Source organism: Dryobates pubescens, chromosome 41, assembly GCF_014839835.1.
Source record: "Dryobates pubescens isolate bDryPub1 chromosome 41, bDryPub1.pri, whole genome shotgun sequence".
Classification (NCBI taxonomy): Eukaryota; Metazoa; Chordata; class Aves; order Piciformes; family Picidae; genus Dryobates; species Dryobates pubescens.
Window position 1 is genome coordinate 677,719 of NC_071652.1, and position 26,270 is coordinate 703,988.

The 26,270-nt window shown below is 67.2% G+C and overlaps 6 protein-coding genes across 7 annotated transcripts; 4 read left to right on the forward strand and 2 right to left on the reverse strand.

Moving 5' to 3' along the window:
• Window positions 1-343: 343 nt before the first annotated feature.
• Window positions 344-1,425, reverse strand: RPS27 (ribosomal protein S27). The gene is made up of 4 exons (XM_054177571.1): window positions 1,299-1,425; window positions 966-1,074; window positions 749-859; window positions 344-451 (listed from the first exon to the last, which is right to left on the reverse strand). The coding sequence occupies exons 1-4, from the start codon at window positions 1,302-1,304 to the stop codon at window positions 423-425; spliced, it is 255 nt and encodes an 84-aa protein (XP_054033546.1). The 5' UTR covers window positions 1,305-1,425; the 3' UTR covers window positions 344-422.
• A 163-nt stretch (window positions 1,426-1,588) lies between these two features.
• Window positions 1,589-4,790, forward strand: RAB13 (RAB13, member RAS oncogene family). Of its 2 annotated transcripts, XM_054177584.1 has the most exons (10): window positions 1,589-1,795; window positions 2,819-2,879; window positions 2,971-3,031; window positions 3,177-3,254; window positions 3,337-3,426; window positions 3,524-3,589; window positions 3,698-3,748; window positions 3,820-3,874; window positions 4,561-4,601; window positions 4,718-4,790. In XM_054177584.1, the coding sequence occupies exons 1-9, from the start codon at window positions 1,672-1,674 to the stop codon at window positions 4,581-4,583; spliced, it is 609 nt and encodes a 202-aa protein (XP_054033559.1). In that variant the 5' UTR covers window positions 1,589-1,671; the 3' UTR covers window positions 4,584-4,601; window positions 4,718-4,790. The 2 variants fall into 2 exon arrangements, with proteins under 2 accessions (XP_054033559.1, XP_054033560.1); XM_054177585.1 differs by lacking the exon at window positions 3,820-3,874 and having other exon boundaries at window positions 4,718-4,785.
• JTB (jumping translocation breakpoint) lies at window positions 4,328-5,879 on the forward strand. The gene is made up of 5 exons (XM_054177586.1): window positions 4,328-4,460; window positions 4,561-4,601; window positions 4,718-4,803; window positions 4,920-4,999; window positions 5,587-5,879. The coding sequence occupies exons 1-5, from the start codon at window positions 4,384-4,386 to the stop codon at window positions 5,741-5,743; spliced, it is 441 nt and encodes a 146-aa protein (XP_054033561.1). The 5' UTR covers window positions 4,328-4,383; the 3' UTR covers window positions 5,744-5,879.
• Window positions 5,880-6,176: 297 nt separating this feature from the next.
• Window positions 6,177-8,631, reverse strand: CREB3L4 (cAMP responsive element binding protein 3 like 4). Its single transcript, XM_054177546.1, has 10 exons — window positions 8,614-8,631; window positions 7,927-8,550; window positions 7,526-7,819; window positions 7,405-7,494; window positions 7,223-7,303; window positions 7,041-7,147; window positions 6,869-6,937; window positions 6,705-6,780; window positions 6,514-6,610; window positions 6,177-6,421 (listed from the first exon to the last, which is right to left on the reverse strand). The coding sequence occupies exons 1-10, from the start codon at window positions 8,629-8,631 to the stop codon at window positions 6,177-6,179; spliced, it is 1,701 nt and encodes a 566-aa protein (XP_054033521.1).
• A 643-nt stretch (window positions 8,632-9,274) lies between these two features.
• SLC39A1 (solute carrier family 39 member 1) lies at window positions 9,275-11,506 on the forward strand. The gene is made up of 3 exons (XM_054177566.1): window positions 9,275-9,508; window positions 10,076-10,206; window positions 10,769-11,506. The coding sequence occupies exons 1-3, from the start codon at window positions 9,328-9,330 to the stop codon at window positions 11,393-11,395; spliced, it is 939 nt and encodes a 312-aa protein (XP_054033541.1). The 5' UTR covers window positions 9,275-9,327; the 3' UTR covers window positions 11,396-11,506.
• Window positions 11,507-12,536: 1,030 nt separating this feature from the next.
• On the forward strand, window positions 12,537-25,204 carry CRTC2 (CREB regulated transcription coactivator 2). Its single transcript, XM_054177619.1, has 14 exons — window positions 12,537-12,707; window positions 17,341-17,442; window positions 17,714-17,830; window positions 19,021-19,082; window positions 20,191-20,259; window positions 20,842-20,945; window positions 21,083-21,112; window positions 21,274-21,353; window positions 21,497-21,546; window positions 22,117-22,361; window positions 22,786-23,231; window positions 23,626-23,916; window positions 24,344-24,518; window positions 24,966-25,204. The coding sequence occupies exons 1-14, from the start codon at window positions 12,537-12,539 to the stop codon at window positions 25,172-25,174; spliced, it is 2,151 nt and encodes a 716-aa protein (XP_054033594.1). The 3' UTR covers window positions 25,175-25,204.
• The last annotated feature ends 1,066 nt before the right edge of the window (window positions 25,205-26,270 follow it).

A 26,270-nucleotide genomic window follows, 5' to 3' on the forward strand; every position in this document is an offset into this window, starting at 1 on the left:
GGGGGTTGGGGAAGGGCTTGAAGGGGGTTGGGGGAAGGGCTGGGATTTAAATCCCTACCTGTGGAGAACCTGAAAGCCTCCCAAGCACAGGCTGGGGTGGGTTTGCTGCTGGCTTGACTCAAAGGATCAGCTCTCAAGAGGTCGATGCCTGCCCACCTCCATCGCTCAGGTACCCAGGGGAAGACAAAAATCAGCCCCCTCCCCCCCCCCCCCCCCCCCAGCCAGCAGCTGCAGCACTAAACCACACTGATCTGTAGGTATTTTATCCAAAATTTATTGACAGCGCTGGGGGTGAGGCCGCAGGGACAGCACCAAAGTGACATCCGCGGCAAGCCCCCCACCCCCACCCCCGGGGGCGGGCCGGGCAGCTCCGTGGGGCCGCCCCTGCTCTGGGGGTCTGCAGTCGCAGCCGTCCCCACTCCCTAATGCTGCTTTCGCCTGAAGGAGCAGCCTAGGGAGGGAGAGAGAGAAAGCATCGGGGCGGTTAGAAACGGCGGCGGCCGCCCCGCTCCCCCTCCCCGCCGGCGTCTCCGCCTCGCCAGCCCCAACCCAGCCGCTCGAACCCTGCCTTAACCACCCCCTCGTTCTCAGACCGCCCACAACCCAGCGGCTTTCAGCCTTCCAGCCCACAAAATTCGCGTCTGGACCACCTCGGGTTCCGTGACCAGCCCCGGAGACTCCCCAAGGAATAAAGGGAGACCATAAGCCGCCGCCCCCCCAGCTCCCCGTCCCGCGCCCCCTCACCCACCTTCTGTCAGCCTGGCCTTGCCCCCCGTGGGCTGGCACAGCACGGTCGAGCAGCCCACGCACAACACCACGGTCTGCGCGTGGCTGAACACCGTCGTGATCTTGTAACAACCTGCGGGGGAAAAAAGGAGAGCGCTGAGGAGGGGGCGGGAGGGACACCGGGACGCGTTGTGCTCCCCCCCCCCACACCCCTTCCCGGGACCGGCCCAGGGCCCTACCAGGGCATTTGACGTCCATGAAGTAAGAGTTGGGGCTCTGCACCAGCCGCTTCTTCTTGTGCTTCCTCTTCTCCTCCTCGGGGGAAGGGTGCAGCAAATCCTTCGCCAGCTGCGGGGATGAAAGCCTGGTGAGCACTCAGCTCCCCGACCGCCATCTTGGGGGCCCCCGCCGCGGAGATGGCGGCGATTACGGCTCCGCCAAGCCGCCAACCGGGCTCGCCCACCGCTGCTCCCCCGCTCCCAACCCTCCTCCCCGCCGCGGCGCGGCGCAGAGCCTCGCTGTCTCCGGGAGCGGCGGGCCGGGCCGCGGCCCGGGGCCGGGACCGTACTCACAGGCATGTTGGCGTGGAGGCAGACGCGACCGAAAAGGGGCCCCGCCGGAAGTAGGAGCTGCTATATCCGCTGCGGGGTTTCCCGCACGGGCGGAAGTGAGGCTCTGCCGCCGTACGCCGACATCTTGGGAAGGGCCCTCGGGGGAAAGGGGGGGCGGGGGGGCGGCCATGTTGGTAAGGTCGCGCCGCCAGCGTGGGCTGGGCGCCCGCAGCGAGAGAGGGCGTGACGTGACCGATCCCCGCGGTGATGTCACGGAGCGGTGACGCCACGGCGGAGGGGCCGGGCTCAGGGCGAGTCCCCGCCTATAGTGGGGGCGGTCCGGGGCCGGGACCGGGGCCGGGCCGGGCCGGGTCCCGGTGGCGGCGGAGGGGCCATGGCCAAGGCCTACGACCACCTCTTCAAGCTGCTGCTGATCGGGGACAGCGGCGTGGGCAAGACCTGCCTCATCATCCGCTTCGCCGAGGACAACTTCACCAGCACCTACATCTCTACCATCGGTGCGTGAGCAGCCCCCCCGGGGACCCCCCCATTCCCGGGACCCTCCACCGGGAGCCCCGACTCCTGGGAGCGGGGCCTGCCCTCCCCACTCCTCCCCTCGGGCTCCCACCGAGGTGGCCGGGCCAGAAGTAAGGCGGCAGGGACGGCTCCCGTCGCTCGCCACCCTTCTCCTTCCCTGCCTGCCACCCCGGCAGGACGGCTGGGGAAGGGGGACGACGCTCGGAGCGACACCGGGGACGTGGCTGCATCGCGGGGCAGCTCCGTGCCTCGTCCCGCCCGGTGACCGGCGGAGCTGAGCCGTTTCCAGGGGCTGCACCACGACGGGAGCTGGCGTGGCACGGTTCCACCGGCCACGGCTCGGCACCGCCCGGGACCCCGGCATTCACCGTCCTGCCCTCCTCCTCCTCCTGCTGAGTTTCCACCGCGCTGCTGGAGCCATTTCCTGAGCTCGGCGCAGCCGCCCCAGCACGGCCCGGGCCAGAAGCTCCAGCACGGACACGCTGGCTGCCCGCCGGGACGGGGTCCAGGCTGAGCCCCACCATCATCCTCCTGTCCTGGGGCTCCAGCCCCGGGGACTGCTCCCCCTCCCCTCCATCATCCCAGTTTGGGCCTCTGTCTCCCTCCAGCCCTTCCTCCTCCACTTCAGCCTCTTGAAACAGGGTCGAGCAGACAGAGATGAAGTTTTTTGGGGGGGTCTCTGCCAGCCTTTGGGGCTATTTGGTGTGATTAAGGGGGCGTCTGGCAGCTCCATCCGTCTCCTCTGCCCCCAGCAGCCGTGCTGGGTGATGCCATCCAGCAGGAATGCCACTTCCAGCAGGCTCAGGGACCCCAGCGACCCCCTCCCACCCACCACAGCCAGTGCCAGGCCTGGACTTTGCTCCCCCTCCCCTTTCCCGGGATGCCAGATGGTTAGCTGGAGACTGGGGCTGGGAATGGAGCAGTTTATGGCAGCCCCCTCCCAGTGAGGGTGCAGCCCCAGCATCACCACCCCCCCATCCCCCACCCCTCTCCTTTCTTCCCAGGCATCGACTTCAAAATCCGGACAGTGGACATCGATGGGAAGAAAATCAAGCTGCAGGTCTGGTGAGTGGAGGGGACATGGGGGGGGAATTGGGGACCCCCTTTCACTTCATACCAAGCCACCCTCATCCCCCCCTGCTCTGCCTCTCTACAGGGACACAGCAGGACAGGAGCGCTTCAAGACCATCACCACAGCCTATTACCGTGGAGCTGTGGTATGGCAAGGAGGGGACAGCAGCACCCCAAAGGGCTAGGGCAGTTCGGGGGGGGGGTGTGGGTTGAGGACAAAACACACCTCCCCCCACCCTGCTCAAGCTGGAGCAGAGGGTCCCTGCCCTGCTGACCTCACTGTCCTGGCAGGGCATCATCCTGGTCTACGACATCACTGATGCAAAGTCCTTTGAAAACATCCAGAACTGGATGAAGAGCATCAAGGAGGTGAGCAGGCAGGACCTGGGGCTGGGGGGTGGGACACACAGGGGCCCTTGGGGGGGTCCTGCCCATCCTCTGCTGCCTGCAGAACGCCTCAGCCGGGGTGGAGCGTCTCCTGATCGGCAACAAGTGCGACATGGAGAGCAAGCGCAAGGTGCAGCGCGAGGAGGCGGAGAAGGTAGGGGGGGGGCACGGTGGGTGTGGGGCACTGTGGGCTTTGCCCCCCTCTTTTGGCACCCAGATCAGAGGTGGGGGGGGTCCCCTTGTCCCCACAGCTGGCGAAGGAGCACGGGATCCGCTTCTTCGAGACCAGTGCCAAGTCCAGCGTGAACGTGGAGGAGGTGAGGCGGGGGGGGGTCCCCATTGCCAGGGAGACTTCTCTCTCTCCGTGGTGGGGGGTCCCCATCTCTGGGAAGGGTCACTGCTGACCGTCACCCCTCGCTCCTCAGGCCTTCAGCATGCTGGCAAGAGACATCCTGCAGAAATCCTCCCGGAAAGCGGTAAGTGGGGCCGGGGTGGGGGACACCCCCCTGCTCCCGCCCCCCCTGACCCGCTCCCTTCCCTTTTCCAGGCCCCCAGCGGCAGCAGGCCCCTGCTGGAGCCCGGCCCCGCGAGGAAGGCCGGGGGTAAATGCTCCCTGGCATAGAGCCACCGGACACCCTCCCCCGCCACGCCGCCACCGCTTCCCCTGCCTGCCCCGGTGCAGCGCGGGCGCCTCTCTGGGGGTCGGGGAACCGACACGCTGCAGATCGCGGGGGGTGCCGGGACTGGCTGGGGGGGTGGTACCAGGGCTGACCTCCCCCTCCCACTTCACACCTTGTGCCATAAAGCCCAGCTTGTGCCTTGCCCCGTCTCCGGTGTCTGTGTTGGGGCCGCGAGGGGCGGGGAGACGAGAACGGACGGGACCGGGAGCGGGGAACGCGGGACACGGGGCCGGGGGCGGGGAAACGCGCGGGGGCGGGACAAAGCCAAGCCACGCCCCCGTCAGGCCGCGCCCCTCCCGCGGGCTGGCGCCGAAGCTCCGCCCAGGTCCCACCCTCCGCGCGGAGCTCCGCCCCTCGCGGCGCTTCCCGGCGGCTCAAGATGGCGGCGCCGCCGCAGACGCAGGACCCGGCCCGGTAGTTCCGCTGCGCCCATGGGGCCCCAGGGCCTCCTCGGGCCGCGGTTCTGCGTCCTCTACGCTGTCCTGGGTGCTCTGCTCTGCGGGCTGCGGTGAGCGGGCGGTCGAGGGCGAAGCCGAGCCCGGAGGGGGGAATCGTGGCCCGGCCGGTAACGGAGCGCGGCACTCACGGCGATTCTGCTCTCTCCACAGGCCGGCGGCGGCGATGGCGGTGAATGACGAGAAGCGGTCGGGTGAGTGCAGGTCTGGGCTCGGCGGGGCGCGGGCAGTCCGGGACCGCTGAGTTCCCGAGCGGCCTCGGTGGGTTCCCGGCCGGGCCCCCACTCAGCCGCCGTTCGTTCTCCCGCAGCGAGCCCGGTGACGGCCACGCAGTGCTGGCAGGTGGAGGACTACGTGGTGGTGCAGGAGTGCTCCCGGTGCTCCAGCTTCCAGACGGTGAGGCTGGGCTGTGCTGCTCAGCCCCTTCCCCATGCCCAGCCCGCGGCTGGCGGGGTCGGGGCAGCAGATCCTGCCCCCCGCATAGCCTTCTAGCAGCTCCTTTTGGGTTGCAGAAGGCCATGACAGAGTGCAGGCCCACGGGGTTCGTTGAGAAGGTCACCTGTGCCACCTCCAAGAAAGAGGATTTCAAAAGGTGAGACCCCTCCCCGCCCCCACCTGGAGCTCTCTGTCCAGTTCTGGAGCCTCTGCTCCAGGAAGGATCTGGAGGTGCTGGAAGGTGTCCAGAGAAGGGCCACGAGGAGGAGCAGAGGGCTGGAGCTGCTCTGCTATGAGGACAGACTGAGGGAGTTGGGGTTGTTCAGTCTGGAGAAGAGAAGGCTCCCAGGAGAGCTTCTTGTGGCCTTCCAGGATCTGTAGGGAGCTACAAGGAAGCTGGGGAGGGACTTTTGAGGCTGTCAGGGAGTGATAGGACTGGGGGGAGGGGGGATTGGAGCAAAACTAGAAGTGGGCAGATTCAGATTGGATGTGAGGAAGAAGTTGTACCCCATGAGGGTGGCGAGAGCCTGGCACAGGCTGCCCAGGGCGGGGTGGTGGAAGCCTCATCCCCAGAGGTGTTGAAGGCCAGGCTGGAGGTGGCTGTGAGCAGCCTGCTGTGGCGCGAGCCCATGGCAAGGGGGCTGGAGCTGGCTGAGCCTTGAGGTCCTTTCCAACCCTATGGAGGTGTGGGCAGGCCCTGGGTCAGCGGGGCTGGGGGCATCGCTGACTCTCCCGCGGGCGCAGGTGCCGCTCGGCCGTGATGGAGGCTCACATCTTCTGGCGCTTCGTGGGCACCATGATGTGTGTGGCTGCCCTCTTCGCCGTGCTGGTGGTGTGCCGCCAGCGGGTGCTGGACAGGAAGGCTCTGGAGAAGGTTCGCAAGCAGCTGGAGTCCATCTAGCAGGGCCCTGACCGCAGGGCCCTGACCCCCAAGCCTCTGCCAGCCAGGCAGCAGCAGCAAGAGGGGTGCCTGGAGGCAGGCCCTGCCCTGGAGGCCACCAGGGTGTCCTGTGGGCTGGCTGAGGGGTGCCCTGCTGAGGGGGGGGGCCCGGGAAGGTGAGGTGTAATAAAGCCTGGACGTTGGCACCGGAGCAGTGCTGGTGGTTGTGCCCGGGAAGGTGGAAGTGACGCAGCTGTGCCACCAGCCTGGCGCTCCCTTCAAGCCTTGTCACTCACAACCCCACCACAGGCAGCACCAACCCTCTGACACATGGCTGGGGTGCAGACCAGGCTTGGGTTTATTCACCAGGGGCACACCTGGCACTCTCTGCCCCAGCTGGGCTGCTCCCCCCCCCCCCCATCCCAGGGGGAGGGGGTTGCACTCTGCTGCCTGTTCACATCTCATCCCCATGTCCCTGTTTTGCTGTCCCCACATCCCCTGGGGTGGCCTGCTCTGAAGAGTTGGTGCCCAGTTCCCTGTCAGGGAGGAGCCCCCCACCCCTGTGCCCCCCTTCAGCTCCATCCTCCATGGCAGCCACTGGTCCTGGCGCTTCTGCCAACAGCCACCCTGGCACCGGGGACTGGGATTCTCCAGCTGGTCCCAGCAGCTCCCCCTGGGTCAGGATGTGCCTGGAAATCACTGTGGGAACAGGGAACACCAAGCTGGGCACTGCTGGGGTGGGGGAGCTCCAGCCAGTGCCCCCCCAGGACCCCTGCAGCCCCCCCTCTCACCTCCAGTGGGCTTCTGCCCACCCTGGCTGCCCTCTGTCCGCCAGCGGAAGGGGCTGCAGCTGGGGAAGAGGATGAGTCCCAGGGACAGGAGCAGGATCTGCCAGGGAGAGACAGGGGTTGAGTGTCCCTGAGTACTGCCAGTGGGTGGGGGGGCCACTGGTGGGCACATCATGATGCATGTGCCACCCTACCAGGGCACAGGTGCTGGTCTGGGCAGCCTTGTTGGACGTCTGCTTGATCAGTGCCTGCAGCTGCCACAGCAGGGACCTGTGGGGCAGAGGGTGGCAGCTGCTTGTCTGAATGTCCCCTCCCTCCCCCTGGCACCGTGCCCCATCCTGGCACTGTGCCTCCTCACCCATTGAGCTTCTCCAGCTCCTGGACTCTCTTCCGCAGCTCCTGGTTCTGGGCTGAGCACGCAGCCACCCTGCCCGGGCAGAGAGGGGGACAAGTGAGAGGCTGTGGCTGGTGGCATGGGTGCTGTGCCAGCTGGTGGTGCTGTGCCAGCTGGTGGTGCCACCAGCACCCACCTGCTCTCCAGCCCATCCAGATACTCCTTCTTCCTGCGCCGGCTGTCCTGGGCAGACTGCTTGTTGCGGATCTTCCTCCTCACCTTCTTCAGGATCCTCTCCTCAGCCTGAGGAGGGAGGGTCTGAGGCTGAACTCTGCCCCATGGCACCCCCCAACCGCCCCACCCCCACCCCCAACCCACCTGGGTGAGGGGCAGGGCACTGGGCAGCATCACCCCCTCCTGTGCCAGCAGCCTCTTCTCCTCCTCTGTCAGGCGAAGCTGCTGCGATGGGACAGGTGTGGGGACAGGCTGGGGGGCCTGGAGGAGGCTGAAGGGGCTCCCCGGGGGGCTGGGGGGCACAGGGAAGGGCAGCAGGGACTCACCGCGGGGCTGGGGGCCGGCAGGGGCAGGTCGCTGATGCTGCAGGAGCCGGGGAGCAGTGCAGGGCACAGCCAGTCCTCTGCTGGGGAGGGGGAAAGGAGGCCTCGTTCTGCCCGGTCCTGCCCGCCCCGACCCCGGGCAGTCGCTCAGCTCCTGCCCCGCGCCCGCAGGATGCGACCCTGCGCCCTTCCCGCCGCAGGCTGAGCCTTGCCCTGGGTCTCGACCCCACTGACCCAGCTGTATGGAGACGACGCCGCCGCTCAGGGGAGCGCTGAGGTCGCAAACCACCTCGAAGAGGGGGGTGGGGTTCGGGTCCTCAGGTCGCGGGGGGTCCGGGGAGGGCAGGTGGCGGCCCCCCAGGCCGCAGACCTCATCGGGGTTCGCCGCCAGCTGCAGCAGCTCCTCGGCTTTGCTGTCCTGGGGACACAGAGAGGGGCCGGGTGGAGGGATGGGGTCGCCCCCTCCTCCCCCAGACCCCAACGTCCCTCAGAGGGGTCCCCACTGCTCTGCTCCCCCCGCGTCACCGACTCACGGCATCCTCCGCGAGTCGCCAGCCCCCGAAGGGGGAGTCGGGGCAGATGCTGCCCGGGAAGGGCTCTTCCTGCGGCTCCGGGAGTTCCGGGGCCTCCGGCTCCATCGCCCGGCCCGAGGGCTGAGCTGGGCGGGGGCAGGACCCCGCGCTGGGTGCCCGGGGACCCTCCGGACCGGGAGTTGTCAGTCGGTGCTGCTCCCGGCAGATCCTGGCAAGGGACCGCGGGACGCTCTGCCCGCTCCGTGCCCCGGTGCAGCGGGGACGGGATGTGACCCCCCCCGCTCCTGGCACTCCTCGGGCCGTACCGGCCACCGCTTTGCTGCGGGTTGCGCAGCCGCCGCCGCCCGCTGCCGGGGCCGCGCACCAGGATCTCCGGTATCCTGGGCAAGCCCAGCCAAGTCCCACCCCCGCAGCCTGACACCGACAGGCAGCACCGGCTTCCCCCGCCCCCGGCGTGCCTCGGGGCTTTCCCTCTTCTACCGGGGACCCGGAAATGTGTTTGGAAGGGAGGGCATGCGGGGCCGGCCGGCGTACCGGGGAGAGCCGAGCTGGGGCTGCGGCTGCCGCTGCCCCAGTACCGTGTCTCGGAGGCACCGGGGAGCAGCAGCGAGAGGCTCTGCGGGGGAACCAGGACCCCGGGACCGACACCGGTTCGCTACAGCCTACGGGGGCTCCCGACTCGGCAACGGGACCCCATGGTAGGGAAGGGATGACGTCGACGGTGGTGGAGGGGGAACCAACCCGCCCCGGCGGAGCCAGACACGGGACAGCGGCACCGCGCCCGGGGGCCTCGCTTCCTATTGGCTGCGAGTCACGTCACTCAGCGGGACGGACAGAGCGTTCTGCGTCGCTATTGGCTGCCGCGGGCGGTCAGGGCTCCCCCCGCCGGAGCACCGGGGACGCGGACGCGGCGCGGAGAGCGGTGAGTGAGGGGCGACGGGACACCGGCACTGGCACCGGGAACTGGGACGGGGACCGGGAACCGGTATCGGGGGCCGGTATCGGGGACCTGGATAGGGACTCCATCCTGGTCCCCAGTCCCGGCCCTCCGGCCCCCACGATATCTGATCTCGATCCTTGATCCCGGTCCTGGAACCGGTCCACTGCTGTTACCGGAATGCTGCCCCAGGTTATCCCCCGCCCCGGGGATCTCCCTGCCGCGGTATTGCCGGCACTGAGGTCCCCGGGCCCGGGGGAAATCCGTGCCGGGGCTGAGGGGAGGTTGCGTGCGTGAGTCACCGGGGCCGGGAGGCGGCACCGGCAACTCTGACGGCCCCGTCCCGCCGCAGCTCCCGCTGGTCCCGGGGATGCAAAACTCGATCGAGGAGGCGCCAACAAGTCGGAGCTTCGCCTGTGGTCGGTGTTGAAGCTCCCGCATCAGAATCCGGGCGGGATGGTGGCGACAGCCGGGACCGGGACCGTGATGGAGGAGCTGGCCTGGAGCCCCGGGATGGCCCCGCGCCCCCCGCCCGGACTGGAGGTCAAATTGGGCTCTCTGGTGCTGCTGCTGCTGCTGCCCCTCGCCTGCGGCCTCGCCCCGCTCTGCTGCTTCCGACAGCCCCCGAGCTCCGCCGGTACGGCCGGGCTGGCACCTGGGGGAACAGGAGGTCTGGGGGGGTCCGGGGAGAACCCCGTGGGTTCGGTGGGTTTCAGGGGTCTGGGGTTGTCCCTGGTAGTCTGGGGGGCTCTCGTCCTGGGGGGATCCAATAAGAATCTGGGTGCATGGGGGAGGGGGCTGGGGGTCTCGAGAGGCACAGGGTGTCGGGGGCATACTGGGGATTCTGGGGGGGATCTGGGAAGTTTTGGGTGTCTGAGAAGTTTAGGGAGTTCAGAGGGGCCTGGGGGATCTGGGTCTAGGCCATCCAGGTTGAGTCCCAGGGAGATTGAGAGTGTCTGGGGTGCCCCAGGATGTCCCACAGAGTCTGAGGGGGGTCCAGGGGCCTCTTGGGGGGATGGGGGGGGGTGTCCTGGGGTTGCCTGGGCTGTCCTGTGGAGTCCAGAGGGGGGGTCTGGGGATCTCTGGGATCCGGGGAGGACAGGCTGGGGACCAGGCTGTCACCAAGGGCTCGGCTGACTCCAAGGTGCCAGGCTGAGGTGGGGATCTCAGCAGGGGTCTCAGCCGCCCCCCTCCTGCCCTGCAGACCCCCGTGGGCCGGTGCTCAGCCTGGTGAGCTGCTTTGCGGGCGGAGTGTTCCTGGGCACCTGCCTGCTCGACCTCCTGCCTGACTACCTGGCCAGCATCAGCGCGGCGCTGGAGGAGCTGCGCATCACGGTGAGCACCCAGGACCCCCCCGCCCTGGGTCCTGCCCCCGCTGGGGACACTGCCCAGGGAGACCCCAGCTCAGCCCCAGGGGTGTCCCTGCCACTGGGACTGGGGGCAGCAGCTCTGCCTGGGTTGGGGGATGGCAGGGCAGAGGGGGTGGGATGGGAGGGACTGGGTGGTGGAGAGAGGGACGGGGACAGCACGGAAGGGATGGTGGGAATGGGAGTGTGGGGAGGGGACAGTGAGGGCAGGGGATGGGATGGTGTGAAGGGAGAGAGTGGGGATGGGATGGTGGGGATGGGATGATTGGATGAGGACAGTGGGAATGGGGTAGCAGGGATGGGACAGTAAAGATGGGCCCAGAGAGGATGGAACTGGCAAGGCTGAGCTGGTGGTGGTGGAGCAGGCAGGAGGGGACCGTGGGGCCAGGCCAGCCAGGAGGCTGCTCGTGTCCTGCCGTGACTCATGGAAAGATCCTCCCTCTGCCTGTGGCCGCCTGCCAGCCATGTCCAGCTTCCCTCCCGGGTGCAGGCAGCCCCTGACCCTCCCCCTTTTCTTCCCCCCGCCACAGCTGCAGTTCCCCTTGGCAGAGTTCATCCTGGCCATGGGCTTCTTCCTGGTGCTGGTGCTGGAGCAGGTGGCGCTGGCGCAGCAAGAGCCCTCAGTGCTGTCGGAGGAGACCCGAGCCCTGCTCCCCTCCGGCTCCATCCAGACCCCCGTGGCGCAACCTGCTGTCAGCAGCGCCCGGGGGGCCATCCGGGCCGGGCTGCTGGTGCTGGCCTTGGCTCTCCACTCCGTGCTGGAGGGGCTGGCGCTGGGGCTGCAGGAGGCTGATGGAGCTGTGCTGAGGGTCTGCCTGGCCCTGCTGCTTCACAAATGTGCTGTGGCCTTCAGCCTGGCCTTGAAGCTGCTGCGGGGCCGCCTGCGCACCCCCGCCGTGGCCGCCTGCCTGCTGCTCTTCGCCATGATGTCCCCCCTGGGCGTGGGGCTGGGGACGGTGGTGGCCGCGGGCGCGGGGCCGCGGCAGAGGCTGTGCCGGGGGGTGCTGGAGGGGTTGGCAGCTGGGACCTTCCTCTACATCACTTTCTTGGAGATTTTGCCCCAGGAGCTGGGGGTCCCCCAGCACCGCGTCCCCAAAGTCATCCTGCTCCTTGCTGGCTTCGCCCTCGTCACTGCCATCCTCTTCGTCAAGATCTGAGATGCCCCTCCCCAGGGTGTGTGTGGGGGATCCTCCCTCTGCACCCCCCCCATCTCTGTGCCAAAGTCACCAAAGTGCCGCTCCAGGGGCTGTTCCCACCCACACTGTGCACCCCAGGGCTGGGGGGGGGGGGGAAATCTGCCTCTGGGATCCCCCCACCCCAGTGAGGCTCAGCCCCGTGCCCCATTTTCCCCACCTGCACAAGGGGAATGGTGCTGTCCCCCACCATGGGACCCCAGAATCTGTGGGGAGGGTGAGCAATCGCCCACCGCACAACCACAAGTGCTTTTATATGTAGATGGGTGCCCCAGGGTGCACAGCTCTGGCCCCCACCCCAGACAACCCCCCCCCCTCCAGTGGAGAGGGGTCGTGGATGAAGCAAATAAAGGACTGAACCTGATGGTGCTGCCTGTGCTGGGCGCTGGGAGGGGGAACTATAGTGGGGAGGAATGGCAGTGCCTGGGGAGGGGTCACAGTGTCCCCTACTCCTCAGGCCCGTATCAGCTGGTGGGGAATGGGGGGGGGGGGGTGTCCACCTCTCCACACCCACAATTTTAGGGGGCTTCCCTCTTTTCCCAGCCATGGTTGGGGTAACTTTTCTTTACGCCCCCCCCATCTTTATCACCACCGAGCTCTGACTCCCCGCCCCGTCCTGCTGCCCTCCCACCGCGGGCCCCCTCATTCTAGGGGTGTGTATCTCCCCGGCAGGCTCCTCCATTTCGGGTCGTCCTCCTGGGGTCCGCCGTCTTGGGCGGGGTGTGCCCAGGCCCTCCTGTTGCGTCGTGCTCCTCCCGCCCGGCCCCATTGCGTTCTGTTCACCCTCCCGGCGGCAGCGCTGCTCCGCCCACAGCCCCGCCCACAGCCCCGCCCCCGCAGGCCACTGCCCTGCGCGGTGTATGCGGGGAGTTGTAGTCGGTCCCGCCCAGCGCACGGCGGGGGACTCCCCCTGGTGGTGTCGAGAGAGGCGCTGAGAACTCCGTTTCCCAACAGCCCCTGCGGCGGCGGCGCGGAGGATGCTGGGAGCTGTGGTCTGCTCGCCCTGGGTGCCCGGCGGCAGTGCTCCCTCTACGGACTCCCTTTCCCAGCGTGCCCCGCGCGGCGGCGGCAGCGGCGGCGGCCGGAGCGGCCCAGAGCAGGGAAGATGGCGGCGGCGGGTGCGGGGGCCGGGCCCGGGCCCGGTGCGGGTTCTTCGGCCGGGGCCGGGGCTTCCAACCCGCGGAAGTTTAGCGAGAAAATCGCGTTGCAGAAGCAGCGGCAGGCGGAGGAGACGGCGGCCTTCGAGGAGGTGATGATGGAGATCTGCTCCACCCGGGTGAGCAGCGACGCCGCGGCCTCCCCCCCCGCCGGATGCGCCACGGGCCCGGGGGTGCGGGAGACGTGAGGGAGGGTCTGCGTCTCAGCGGGGTTTGAAGGCAGTGAGAGGGGCTGGGGGCTGTGAGGGGATCGGGGGCTACGTGAGGGGCTTGGGGCTGCGGAGCGGAGCGGGGGCTGTGAGGGGCCGGAGGGTCGTGGGGATGCAGGGAGGTTGTGAGCGGCCAGGAGGGGCGTGGGGGTCCTGGAGGGGCTGAGCGCTGTGAGGATCCAGGGGGATGCGTGAGGATCTAGAGGGGGCCGGGGGCTGTGAGAGTCCAAGGGGGCCGCGGGCGGCCAGGGAGGGCTGTGGGCTGAGGCAGCCGAAGAGACCTAAGGACTGGGAAGTTCGAGGGGTCTGGGGGCTCTGTGGAAGGGGGGGAGGGGCTCTAGGGGTGCGAGGGGCGTGCAAGGGACTTGGGGTTCAGGGAAGATTCAGGGGGTGCAGAAGGAGAGGGAGCTCTGGTGGGCTGCAGGGTGGGTGGGGGATCAGCAGGCGCAGCAAGGGGTCGGGGGGCTCAGGCAGGTACCCAAAGGGGCTGGGAAGGTTTCTGGAGGCGCAGAGGAGATGGATGTGGATGGAGCCTCCCCACAAGGGTTGCATTTGGGCTACTGGAGTTGCAGAGGGGCTGAGAAGGTTCCCCCCCGCCAGGGAAATGCTCCTCCTGCTGCCCACCTGCTTCTCACTTCTCCTTCCTCCGGGTTTATTTTATTTTGCCTGTGGGTTCCTTGGTGAGGGTTTGCACATGGCTCACTCTGGCCCGTGGGTCCTGCTGTTCTCCTCCTCCACTTCCAGGTGAGCAGGTGGCAAAAGCAGCTGCCTGAGTGTTGCTCTGAGCTCTCACTGCCTCTTCCCGTGGGGGGCGAGGAGGAGGTCCCCAGGCCCACAGCTCTGGGATGGGCTCCTGCTGTGCCACAGCCCCGTGGCTCCCCTGCCCAGGTGATCCCCCACCAGCCCTGGGGCTTGGAGGGTCCGTCCCTGAGCGCTGAGGGTTGGGTTGGACCTTCTCACCCATCAGCAGATGCTGCATCCCTGGAGGTGCTTACACGTAGCTTGGCTGGAGCCTGCGTGGGCAAAGCTGCCCTGCATGGCAGCTGCTGGGCAAGGGGAGGTGTTGTCTCCTGTGGGTTTCTCAGAGGGACCTCGGTGGCAGGAGGGCTGCTCAGGGGTGCCAGGGGGCCGACAGCAGGGCAGGGAGGTCAGGAGTGCTGCCATGTGCCCCCCGAGTGTGGTTTCCTGGGCCGAGGAAGCTGCCGAGGGGACACTCAGCTGCGGTTTGTGTTCCGCTCGGCGCCGGCCTCCAGGGCTCCGTCTGGGCCCCCGCGGTGCTCTGCCAAGCCCAGGGCCTGGCCAGATTGCAGCTTGGCAGGGTGGGTTGTGCCAACCCTGGCAACGGGGCTCTGCAGGGTCCGGCAGCCAGCGCCCACCCTGCCTGCTGCAGGAGGGACGAGCGGCGGGAGGGGGCTCAGGGCACAGAGAGGCTCTTGGGCCACCCTCAGCCCCTTGGAGAGGGGCTCTGGACTGAGGCATGGAGTGCCAGGAGGAGGGGGCACGGCTTTAGACTGGGCTGGAGTCGGGGGGTGAGGCACTGGAGCTTGTCCAGAGGAGCTGTGGAGGTGTTCAAGGCCAGGTCGGATGTGCCCTTGAGCAACCTGGTCCGGTGGGAGGGTCCCTGCCCGGGAGGGTCCCTGTGCGTTCCGTGGGGTGCAGAGGAGGGCAGCAGGATCCATCAGGGGCCGCAGGAACCCTGCTGGCACCCTGGGGCCGGCGAGGCAGGGGTGACCTCACACCCAGGGGTCTGTCACAGGAGCGACAAGGTCCTGCCGACCCCCGGGGAGCGAGGTGGGGCCGGCCCCGGTGCCCGCCGGCTGGGCAGCGGCTCGGAGCGCTGCCGGCTGTCCGAAGCCTTCGTCCCCGGCACGGCAGGCAGGGACCTGCTGCTGCTGCTCATCCTTGGGGAGTTGGGGAGTGGGCTGGAGCCTGCCGCCGGTGTTTGCACAGCAAACAGTTGGTTAATGAGCAGCGAAGCGCCAGGGCAGGCAGCGGCGGTGTCCTCCCCGCTACTCCCTGCCCCGGGACGCTTCCTCCGGGAGTTTGTTCCCTGCGCCCGGCATCGGCAGCCCCGGGAGCTGGTCCCGGGGTGGGTCCCGGTCCCGTGGGTCACCTCAGTCGTTGTCCACAGGCAAGGAGCCGGCGCTGGCTGTCGCCCCAGCGGCTTGTGCTGGCCTTTGGTGGCTCCCGGGGGGTTGCTGCCCAGCTCTGGGGGCCCTCACTCCCACCACGGGGCTGTGTCAGCCTCTCTCGAGCTCCACTTAGTCTTCCCTGGGGTGTTCCTTTCCTCTCTTCTCCTTCCCTGGGGTGTTCCTTTTCTCTCTTCACCTTCCTGGGGTGTTCCTTTTCTCTCTTCACCTTCCTGGGGTGTTCCTTTTCTCTCTTCACCTTCCTGGGGTGTTCCTTTTCTCTCTTCACGTTCCCTGGGGTGTTCCTTTTCTCTCTTCTCCTTCCCTGGGGTGTTCCTTTCCTCTCTTCACGTTTCCCTGGGGTGTTCCTTTTCTCTCTTCACCTTCCCTGGGGTGTTCCTTTTCTCTCTTTGTCTTCCCTGGAGTGTTCCTTTTCTCTCTTCATGTTCCCTGGGGTGTTCCTTTCCTCTCTTCTCCTTCCCTGGGGTGTTCCTTTTCTCTCTTCATGTTTCCCTGGGGTGTTCCTTTTCTCTCTTCACCTTCCCTGGGGTGTTCCTTTTCTCTCTTCTCCTTCCCTGGGGTGTTCCTTTTCTCTCTTCTCCTTCCCTGGGGTGTTCCTTTTCTCTCTTCACGTTCCCTGGGGTGTTCCTTTTCTCTCTTCTCCTTCCCTGGGGTGTTCCTTTTCTCTCTTCATGTTCCCTGGGGTGTTCCTTTTCTCTCTTCGTCTTCCCTGGAGTGTTCCTTTCCTCTCTTCACCTTCCCTGGAGTGTTCCTTTCCTCTCTTCACCTTCCCTGGGGTGTTCCTTTTCTCTCTTCGTCTTCCCTGGAGTGTTCCTTTCCTCTCTTCACGTTCCCTGGAGTGTTCCTTTTCTCTCTTCACCTTCCCTGGGGTGTTCCTTTTCTCTCTTCATGTTTCCCTGGGGTGTTCCTTTTCTCTCTTCATGTTCCCTGGGGTGTTCCTTTTCTCTCTTCACCTTCCCTGGGGTGTTCCTTTTCTCTCTTCATGTTTCCCTGGGGTGTTCCTTTTCTCTCTTCACGTTTCCCTGGAGTGTTCCTTTTCTCTCTTCACCTTCCCTGGGGTGTTCCTTTTCTCTCTTCTCCTTCCCTGGGGTGTTCCTTTTCTCTCCTCACCTCCCCTGGGGTGTTTCTCCGGCCGCTGTCTGCCTGCCATGGCCACGCCGGCTCCGCAGGGACCCCGGCTGGGAGGGCAGAGCAGGCTCCCAAGACCTTAAGCCCCGAGCCCCTCGCAGTAATCCTGCAGTGCTCTGCAGCCAGCTGCTGCCTCAAGCTCCCTGCCTCTGTTTTTTTTCTCTGTGTGTTTTTCCTCGGTTGTTTTTATTTGTTTTTCATTTTTCTTCCCCCCCACCCCCTCCCCTGGATCTAGATTTTGCTGGTCTTAAGCTTGGGGCTTTGCAGGTTTCCTGGCTGCAGCCCATTCCCAAAGCTGCTTTCTGTGCTTCTGTCTCCTCCGTGCCCTGGGTTTGTCCAGCACTGCTGAGTGCTTGTGCCTGGGGCTGCTTGGGGGGCCCCTGGGGACCCTCTGGGCTTTGATTCCCCTGAGGTCCACTTTGGTTTGTGTGTACTTGGCCTTGGCTTTGTGGGTTGGGATCAGGGAAAGCCTCCTTCCCTGCTGGGGAGCTGGGGAATGGGAAAACTTCTTGTGCTGGAAGGGATGATGAAGGCCTGGGGTGATGAAGGCCATGCCCCTTCCTGGGCTGTGAGCAGCACTATGCTGTGCTGCTGCTGGTGGGGTGAGGAAGCCTGCTCCTGGGGAGCAACCCCCTGCCCGGCTCAGCTGTGGGTCAGGAGGGAGCCTCTGGGGCTGTCTCAGTGCTGGTGCTGCCCCAGGCCCTCCTCTGCTGGGGGTTTTCCTCCCCCTGGTTATCTCCTGCCTGTGGTTTGCCCTTGCTGCTTCCCTCGGCCTTGGGCAGTGCTGGGCTGCTGTGCTGAGCTGTGCCATGCCAGGCAGGGAGCCCTCCCAGCTGGGCATGGGGGGCTCCAGCAGTTGGGGGGGGGGGGGATGCAGGCTCAGCTCGGGGCTGTGGGTGCCACAGCCTGCAGCAGGGGAGTGGCTGCTGAATCCAGCCCGGGCTCAGCATCCTTCCTGCCCTGCAGCACCCACGAAGGGAGGAAAGTCCCTTGTGGGGCCTGCTCTGCGCTCGGTGGCTTCGCAGCAGGGAGATGGCAGCACCTGGAGCCCTCCCCTGCTGCTCCCCTGCGAGCCCCCGGGGCCGGCAGGGTTGGATGAGCCTGGCCTGGGGCTCGGTGCCGTCCCTGGGGCAAGTTTGAGGCTCGGCTGCCGGGAGGGGAGGCTTGGGGGCGATGCACCGGGATGGGGATGTCCTGGGGCACAGCCCAGCGCCTCGGGGTGCCCCTGGCCCGCCCTGACCTGCTCCCCCCTCCCCTGGCCCCAGCTGCAGGCGCAGAAGCTGAGGCTGGCCCACAGCCGGGGGCCCTACTACAGCGGCTCCCTGCCCAACGTCAACCAGATCGGCAGCGGCGCCAACGACTTCCAGGTGAGCAGCGCCCAGCACTGCCCCGGGGGGCTGGGGGTGCTGGGGGGGGGCTGGGGGCTGTCACCTCCAGTGCCTTGTCGGGGGGTTGGGTCAGGAGCCGCATCAGGACCGGGGCAGGGGGACGCAGGGCCGCGGCGTGAGCCCCTGCCCGGCGCAGCTGCGCGCCAGGAGCCGCTCTCTAATCCCACTGCCGGGCCCCGGCCCCGGGGGGGGCCGCTGCGAGCCCCCTCCCCGCGGGCCGGGGGGGGCTGACGCCGCCGTCTCCCCGCAGGGCCCCCTGCACTCGGCGCTGGACTCCGCGCGCGGCACTCGGCACCACGGCCTGGTGGAGAGGGTGCAGCGGGACCCGCGCCGGATGGTGTCCCCCCTGCGCCGCTACGTGCGCCAGATATCCTTCCCGGCCTGCCCGGCGCCCCCCGTGCCCACGCTGCCCCCCGTGCCCACGCTGCCCCCCGTGCCCACGCTGACCACTGTGCCCACGCTGACCCCCTGCCCCCCGTGCCCACACTGACCACTGTGCCCACCAGTGCCCCCCGTGCCCACGCTGACCCCCTGCCCCCCGTGCCCACACTGCTCCCTGTGCCCACACTGACCACTGTGCCCACCAGTGCCCCCCGTGCCCACGCTGACCCCCTGCCCCCCGTGCCCACACTGACCACTGTGCCCCCTGGCTCTCACCAGTGCCCACACTGACCCCCTGCCCCCCGTGCCCACACTGACCACTGTGCCCACACTACCCCCCCTGCCCCCCGTGCCCACACTGACCCCCATGCCCCCTGCGCCCACACTGACCCCAGTGCCCACCATGCCCCCCGGTGCCCACCTGTGCCCACACTGATCCCCATGCCCCCAGTGCCCACACTGATTACCATGCCCACACTGACCACCATGCCCACAGTGTCCCCATGACACCCATGCCCACAGTGCCCCATGGTGCCCACATTGCCCTTGGTGCTTACAGTGCCCCTAGTGCCCATGGTGCCCCCCATGCTCCCATTGCCCCCCGTGCCCCCAGTGCCCATAGTGCTCCTGGTACCCCCAGTGCTCATCTTTTCAGGGTCACACAGAATCCCAGCATGGGGAGGTGGGAAGGGAGCCCTGGGAATCATCTCCTCCACCCACCCTGGTCCGGCAGGGCACTGATAGCCTCTTGCTCTTCCTCCTCCCAGAGCTGCTCCAGGCCCCTCAGCAGCTTCCCAGCCTCCCCTGGGCTCTCTCCAGTAGCTCCCAGTCTCTGCAGCTGGGGAGCCCAGCAGACCTTTGGGGCCTCCTTGGCCATGAGGGCACCTTGCTGGCACCTTGTTGTCCCCCAGCACCCCCAGGCCCTTCTCTGAGGAGCTGCTTCCCAGCAGGTCACCTCCTCCCCTGTACTGCTGCAGGAGGTTGTTCCTCCCCAAGGGCAGGACCCTCTGCTTGCCCTGGTTGAACCCCACGAGGTTCCCCTCCCCAGCTCTCCAGCCCTGACAGGGTGCAGCCACTGCTGCCAGTTTGGGGTCACCACTCCCAGGCAGGGTCCCAGGAGGTGTCCACAGCAGCTGCTCAGCCCCTGGCTCTCCGCTGGCCCTTAACGAGCCTCACATCGACAGCTCTCCCTATGGACCTACCTACCTGTCCCCTCCACCCGAGCCCAGCTGGAGGAGGTAAAGCCCCCAAGATGTCCTGGCTGGGCTCCTGCTGCCTCTCCTGCCTCTGGGCTCGCTGCAGCCCCGGCTGTGCCCTGTGCCAAGGAGCACCACGGGCAGGCTGGCAGGAGCCCAGCGCCGCCGTGTTCCCTGCGGCCGCAGCCCTGCTGGGAGCCTCTGCACAGCTTCCCACTCTGGTCTGCAGGGAGGAACTGGGCTGGGAAGTGCTGGGATGCTTGGAACGGGGCTGGGAGGTGTCCTCCTGCCTTGATTTTTGGGTGCTGCCTGCACCGTTGGGGTTTTGCCGGTGGCTCCGTGGGGTGGTCAGGAAGAAGGCTCCTGCCCGGCTGAATCACCAGGCAGCTGAGCCCCTGCCAGCTCCAGCCCTTGGCCCTGGGGGCAGGCGAGGACAGGGCTGCCTGGCCAAGCCCCAGCGTGCCCCAAGCTTGCCCTGAGTGTGCCCTGAGCTCACAGAGGTCCCTGCGAGCCACAGCTCGGAGCCGCGCAGGAGGTCGCTCGCTGTTTGCCAGGCTGCTCTCCTGCCCCTGCCACCCTCCCGGGGCCACCCTCCTGCCCCTGCCTCATGCCCAGCGCAGCTCAGCTGCCAGGGGGGGTCCCTTGTGTCCCTCCTCCCCAGCCTTGGCTGGAGGCTGCTGTTGTGTCTTGCACTTTGTCCCCCGCCGGGAGCCTCGGCGCCGGCCAGCCTGGAGCGCTGCCGCCGCGGCCTTGTCCCCACACATATCTTGTGCCTGGGGCCCCTCTCTGCCACCCTGCCTGACCTCCCAGGCCAAAGCTGCGGCTCTTACCCCAGGGGCAGAGGTTGTGTCACATCCCTTCACCACTCACAAGTGGGCACAGCCCCCCGCAGCCCCTGCTGGCCCCGGGAGCCTCTCACCTTGAGTCCCATTGCAAATTCCTCCCCTCGGGCTCAGGAGGGCTTTAAGCCTCCTTCCACAGAGCTGCCTTGGCTTGGCCCTGGCTCTGCTGTGCCAAGCCAGCGCCAAGGGCTGTCTCCCAAGCCACCCTCAGCCTCCCCACTGGCAGCTCTCCCTGCTGTGAGGCAGTGCCCCTCCTGTGCCCCCCTTCCCTTGCCCCCCAGGTGAGCTCTGCTGTTCTCCTTCCCCAGGACCATGCCCTGGGGGAACTTCCCCATGGAGAAGGGACATCTGTTCCGCCTGCCCTCGGCCCTCAACAGGTGAAGAGGTTCTTGATTCCCTTTTCTCCCTCTCCTTGTCCCTCAGCCCAGAGAGCTGTGGCTCTGCCAGTGTGACTCTGGGGGCTGAGGCTCCCGGGGTGAGCCAGGGCTCGGGGCTGGCTCCTTGCTGGTGCTGCTGGCAGCAGCTCCTGCTCCATCCCCCTGGCCTGTGCCAGCCATGCCCATTGCTCCCTGCCTGGGCCCCCCGCGGGAGGGGGCTGCATCCCCTGGGGACAGGGGAGGGGGGGGAGCAGCTTCCTGCCTCCCAGCTGCGCCGCAGCTGAACAATGTCCCTCTTGTGCCGTCCCAGCAGCGTCCTTAGCCGAGCAGCCTCTTCCCAGCTCCTCCCCACGCTCCTCCACTTCAGCCAACTCATTGGGGACACAATGGGTGGAGCATCCCTGGCTCCTCTGCCCCTCTAGGGGCCCCAGGGGAGCTCCTCTCACCCTGTGCCAGGGCTGGCGAGGGGTGATGAGGGGTGACAGGGCCTGGGCCAGGGCTGTCACAGCTGGGGGGGCTGTGAGGGATGGGGGTGAGGGCCAAGCTCAGGGCCCCCTGACCATGCTTTGGCTCCCCCCACAGAACAAACTCAGACTCAGCCCTGCACACCAGTGTCATGAACCCCACCCCCCAGGATGCCTACCTGGGCCCCGGGCAGGGGGTGCCAGCCCCCGGCCGCCGCAGCGGTGAGCATCCCCCCTGCCCCAGGACCCCCCACAGCCCTTCCACCCCTGCAGGACTCTGCACTGGGGTCATGCAGCAGCTCCCCAGCTGGCTGCTGTCCCCTGTGTCCTGCTGCTAAAGGTCAGCTGCTCTCTTGCAGGTTTTCTGGATGGGGATGTGGACAATAAAGGTGAGAGCCTGCCCCTGGCTGGCAGGGATCTGTGTCCCCCTTCAAAGTGGGATATGGGGGCCCCAGGGTGGCTGGGGGTGGGCCTATAGTGCCCCATTCCTGAGGTGAGGGTGGGCTCTGTTGCTCTGCCCACCCTGACCCTCTGCCCCCCTCCTTGCCAGTGTTCCCCTTCCAAGTGCCTCCCATCGAAGAGACCTTCGATGACAGCAAGCACTCTCTGAAGCCCTGGGACACCAAGAAGGTGAGTGCAGAGCAAAGGTGCTGAGGAAGTCCCCCCTGTGTCCCCCTGCCCTGTGACATGGCTCAGCCTGCTTCCTGCCCTCAAACCACCACAGTGCTGGGGGCAGTGTCCCAGCCTGGCCTCACTGCTCTCTGGTCTCGCAGCTCTCCTCATCCTCTGCCCGGCCACGCTCCTGCGAAGTCCCTGGGATCCAGTAAGTCACAGATTGATACAAGTGTTGGGTTGGAAGGGACCTCAAAGCTCAGCCAGTTCCAACCACCCCCCTGCCGTGCCCAGGGACACCTCCCACCAGCCCAGGCTGCTCAAGGCCTCACCCAGCCTGGGCTTGGACGCTTCCAGGCGGGAGGCAGCCACAGCCTCCCTGGGCAGCCTGTGCCAGTGTCTCCTCACCCTCACTCTCAAGCATTTCCTCCTCCTCTCTACTCTCAGTCTCCCCTCTCCCAGCTCAGCTCATTGTCCCTTGTCCTGTCACTCCCAGCCCTTGTCAGAAGTCCCTTCCCAGCTCTCTTGGAGCCCTTTCAGGTACTGGAAGGCTGCTCTGAGGTCTCCCTGGAGCCTTTTTTCTCTTCTCCAGGCCAAACAGCCCCAACTCTCCCAGCCTGGTTGCAGTAGTCCTGGGATGGGCATTTGAAGCATGTGGGTGGCTGTGGGAAAGGGGCTGGGGGAGGGGCTGAGCTGCGGTGGGGGGAGGATGCTGAAGGGGGCTGCAGCCTTCCCACACCAAGTGTGTGTCTCTCTCTCTCTCTCTTTTCCCCTCTCCCAGCATATTTCCATCCCCAGACCAACCTGCCAGCATCCCTCTCATCCCCTCGGCCCTCAACACCGGCGGCTCCCTTCCCGACCTCACCAACCTGCACTTCCCCTCCCCGCTGCCCACCCCCCTCGACCCGGACGAGAGTCCCTACCCCAGCCTGAGTGGGGGCAACAGCACCAGCAACCTGGCCAACACCATGACACACCTGGGCATCAGCGGGGGCATGGGCCTGGGCCCCGCCTACGACTCGCCAGGTGAGGGCTGGCCCCGGCCCCTGGCACCGGAGAGCCAGAGAGGGCTCTGGGGCAGGGAGCTGCCTGCGGCGGGTGCTCGGTGGAGCTGGGGCAGAGGAGAGGAGACCTCCCCCCAGCCCCAGCCTGCAGCTGCCTGTGGCACAGATCAGCCTCTCCAGGCCAGCCCAGTCTGGGGGCGGGGAGAGCTGTGAGGGTCCAAGGACGTGGAGGGTCCCACTCCTGCCCGAGTGCCCTCCGTGTGCCAGTGCTGCTCCGGGCTCTGTGTGTTTCTTGTCTCTGTCTCCATCGTTTTGGTCACCTCAGTCACCTCCATCCCACCCCGGGGCAGTGGGGGAGCCCCAGCCTGGCCCGGCCCGGGGAGCAGCGCCTGGGGCAGGGGGAGGCTGGGTGGGTAACAGCTGTCTCTTGTTTTTTGTCCCCACAGGACTTACCTCTCCTATGCAGAGCTCCCTGAGTAACCCCTCCCTGCAGTCCTCGCTTAGCAACCCCAACCTCCAGGCCTCCCTGCGCAGCCCCTCGCTCCAGTCCTCCCTCAGCAACCCCTCGCTCCAGTCTTCCCAAAGCAGTTCCTCCATCCCCTCCTCGCTCTCCAACCAGTCCCTGCCTTCCTCCCTCTCCTCCTCGCTCAGCAACCCCTCCCTGCCCACGTCCCCCCGCAGCCAGCCCCTCCAGTCCTCCCCCAGCAACCCCAGCCTGCCCTCCGGCTTGAGCGGCTCCTCCTACCCCCTGGTGCAGGCCTCCATAACCACCTCGCCCCGCCGACGGGTCCCGCTCAGCCCCCTCACCCTCCCCATGGGTGGCGACTCCAGAAGGCAGCACCCCAAACAGTTCTCACCAACAATGTCACCCACATTGTCCTCCATCACCCAGGTATGCATGGAGCCACCGCCCGGCCCTGCGCCGCTCCTCCGCTCCCCTCCACCTCTCTCCTGTCCGTCTCCATCCTCATCTCAGCCACGCGCCAGGGAAGCCCCCGCGCCTCAGCACGGTGGGGGCTGGGGGCACGCGCCCGTGGCAGGTCCCAGCCCAGGGGGGTGCTGGGGGCAGGGTTTCGACACCAGGGCTGAGATTTGGGGTCTCTGAACCGCCGGGGTCTCTCTCCCCGCCCCGCTGCCGGTGCTGGGGGCCGCACCGCGGAGGGGCTGGCGGAGCCTGGGGCGCGGCGCAGAGAGGCCAGATCCTGCCGGGTGCTGAGTGCGAGCTGACAGCCCCTCCCCTCCCCCCCCTCCCCTCCCCCCCCCCCCGGCCCTGTCTCTCTCCACAGGGGGTGCCTCTGGACACCAGCAAGCTGCCGGCAGACCAGCGGCTGCCTCCCTACTCCTACGGCCAGCCTGGGCTGCTGCTGCCGGCCCAGCAGGGCCAGAAAGCTCTGCACCAGTCCCCCCCCCAGCCACCGCTGCCCCCCGCCCCCCCCGCCAGGCTCCCAGCGCCCCCAGTGCCGCCGAGCGCAGCCCCGCAGCGCCCCTACGCCCACCAGTACCAGCACCAGCAGCATGAGCCCTCCCTGCAGCAGCAGCTGGCGCAGCAGCCCCTGAGCAACTTCAGCCTGGGCAGCGTGAGTGACCCTGGGGGGTGGGCAGGGGGCACACACCGCAGGGACCCAACACCCAGCGCCATGGCAGGGGGCAGCGGCCAGAAACTGCCCAGCAGAAGAGGACTGGGGAGGGGAGGGAGGTGTTGGGCTCTTCTGCCAAGGAACAAGGGACAGGACAAGAGGAAATGGCCTCAGGCTGCACCAGGGGAGGTTCAGGTTGGCCTTGAGGAGCAATTTCTGCCCCTCGAGGGTTGGCCAGGCCAGGCCCAGGCTGCCCCAGGGCAGTGGTGGAGTCTCCATCCCTGGAGGGGTTTTCAAGCCCTGGAGCTGCGGTGCTGAGGGCCATGGGGTGGTGGTGCTGGGGCAGGGCAGGGCTGGACTGGGTGATCTGTGAGCTCTCTACACTGCTTCCATGATGCTCATCCCCATAACCCTTCTGTCCTCACAGTTTGACCAGTTTGGGATGGGGGAGAGCCCCACTGGCAACAGCAGCAGCTTCCCTGAGGAGCTGGGGACCCTGAGCTACCCTCCCCCCGAGGGCAGCTACGACCCCCAGGTCCTGAACCGGCAAAACCTCAGCAACTGCGGCCGCCACGGCCCCATCCCCAACATCATCCTGACAGGTGGGCAGCCTGGGGGCACCTCTCTGAGAGCAAATCTTGTGAGGAGCAGCAGAGGGACCTGGGGTTGTGCAGCCTGGAGAAGAGGAGGCTGAGGGAGACCTCATTGCTCCCTGCAGCTCCCTGAGAGGAAGCTGGAGCCAGGTGGGGGTTGGGCTCCTCTGCTAAGGAGCAAGGGACAGGACTAGAGGAAATAGCCTCAAGTTGCCCCAGGGGAGGTTCAGCTTGGCCACGAGGAACAATTTGTGCCCTGCAAGAGTGGCCAGGGCCCGGCCCCGGGCTGCCCAGGGTGGTGGTGGAGTTCCCCCATCCAGGCAGGTGTGGCCATGGCTCTGGGGCAGGCTCTGGTGGTGTTGGGTTGCTGGTTGGAGTCGGTGACCTCGGAGGGCTTTCCCAACCCAAGCAGTTCCGCGGCTCTGTGATCCTCACCTCTCATTTTCTCCCCGCCAGGAGATTCCCCCCCTGGTATCTCCAAGGAGATCGCCACGGCGCTGGCCGGCGTCCCGGGCTTCGAGGTGGAGGCGGGGAGCCTGGGGCTGGAGGAGGAGCTGCGGATCGAGCCGCTGACGCTGGACGGCCTCAACATGCTGAGCGACCCCTACGCGCTGCTCACCGACCCTGCCGTCGAGGACTCCTTCCGCACCGACCGCCTCCAGTGAGGGGCCTGGCACTCGGCAGAGGGGGGTGGGGGGGTGGAGGGGGCTGCACCACCGGCGCCTCCTCCCCGCCCGACCCGTGGACCCTCATCTGTCCCCCGGGTTTCCCCCTTCCTTCCCCCAGCCTCCCTCTTCCCTTTTGTCACGTTTCTTCCAGAGGGTGGGGGCCACCCAAGGACGGGGCCGGGGGACGCCGGGGCCGGTGGGAACTGGGGGCGGGCACACACAGACACGAGCCAGGAGCTCTCAAACCACCTCCCCCACCCCCCAACCCCTGGCGGAGAGGGGGCTCCCACCCCCCAGGGGTGAACTGTACATAGCCCTGTAGGTAGAGACCCCCCGGGGGGGTGCAGGGGGGGGCTGCTTCTGTTTTTATTTTCCTGGCTAATCACCATGTGTAAGGAGAAATCCTGCCCCCAGCTGCACCCCATATGTACCCCCCACACCCCCCCCCGACCATACCCAGCTGCTGGGGACCCCACGGGACGAGTAGAAAGCACTTGTAACTTTGCCCTCCCCCCTCCCCCCCTTCTCTCTCCCCAAAGCCCCCCAGGGGAGCGTGGGGACCCCGTCCGCAGGCGGGGGGGACCTGGGGCCCCAGGACCTGTGCTCCTGCCCCTCCCCCCCAGCCCAGAGTGATTTATTATTATTATTTTTTAAAATATATTATATGTTAATTAAATGCTCCCTGTGATGGTGCCTGCCTGGCTTAATGGGGGGTGGGGGCAGGGCACACACACAACTGGATGAGACTGGGGGTGCCCCCCTGGGAGGGTTTGGGGGAGAGCAGTGGAGCAATTCAGCTGCTCCAGGCCCCCCACCCTGGGTGCTGGAGGGTTCGTGGCTGTTCTCGGGGTGCTGGCAGTGGTCCCTTGGGGTGTCCCTGCCAGCGTCTGGGAGTGCTGGGGGGATTGGGGCGGGGGGGGGGGGGGGGATGTGTCTCCGATCTGGCAGCTTCTAAGGGTGCTGCGGGAGGTGGGGGTGAGTCCTGGGCTGGTTCTAGCGCTGCTGGGGGTGGTCCAAGGGGGTCGCGGTAGCTTCTGGGGCTCTTCGGGGTGCGGGAAGGGTCCTTGGAAGGTCTTGGTGGTGCTGGGCAGGG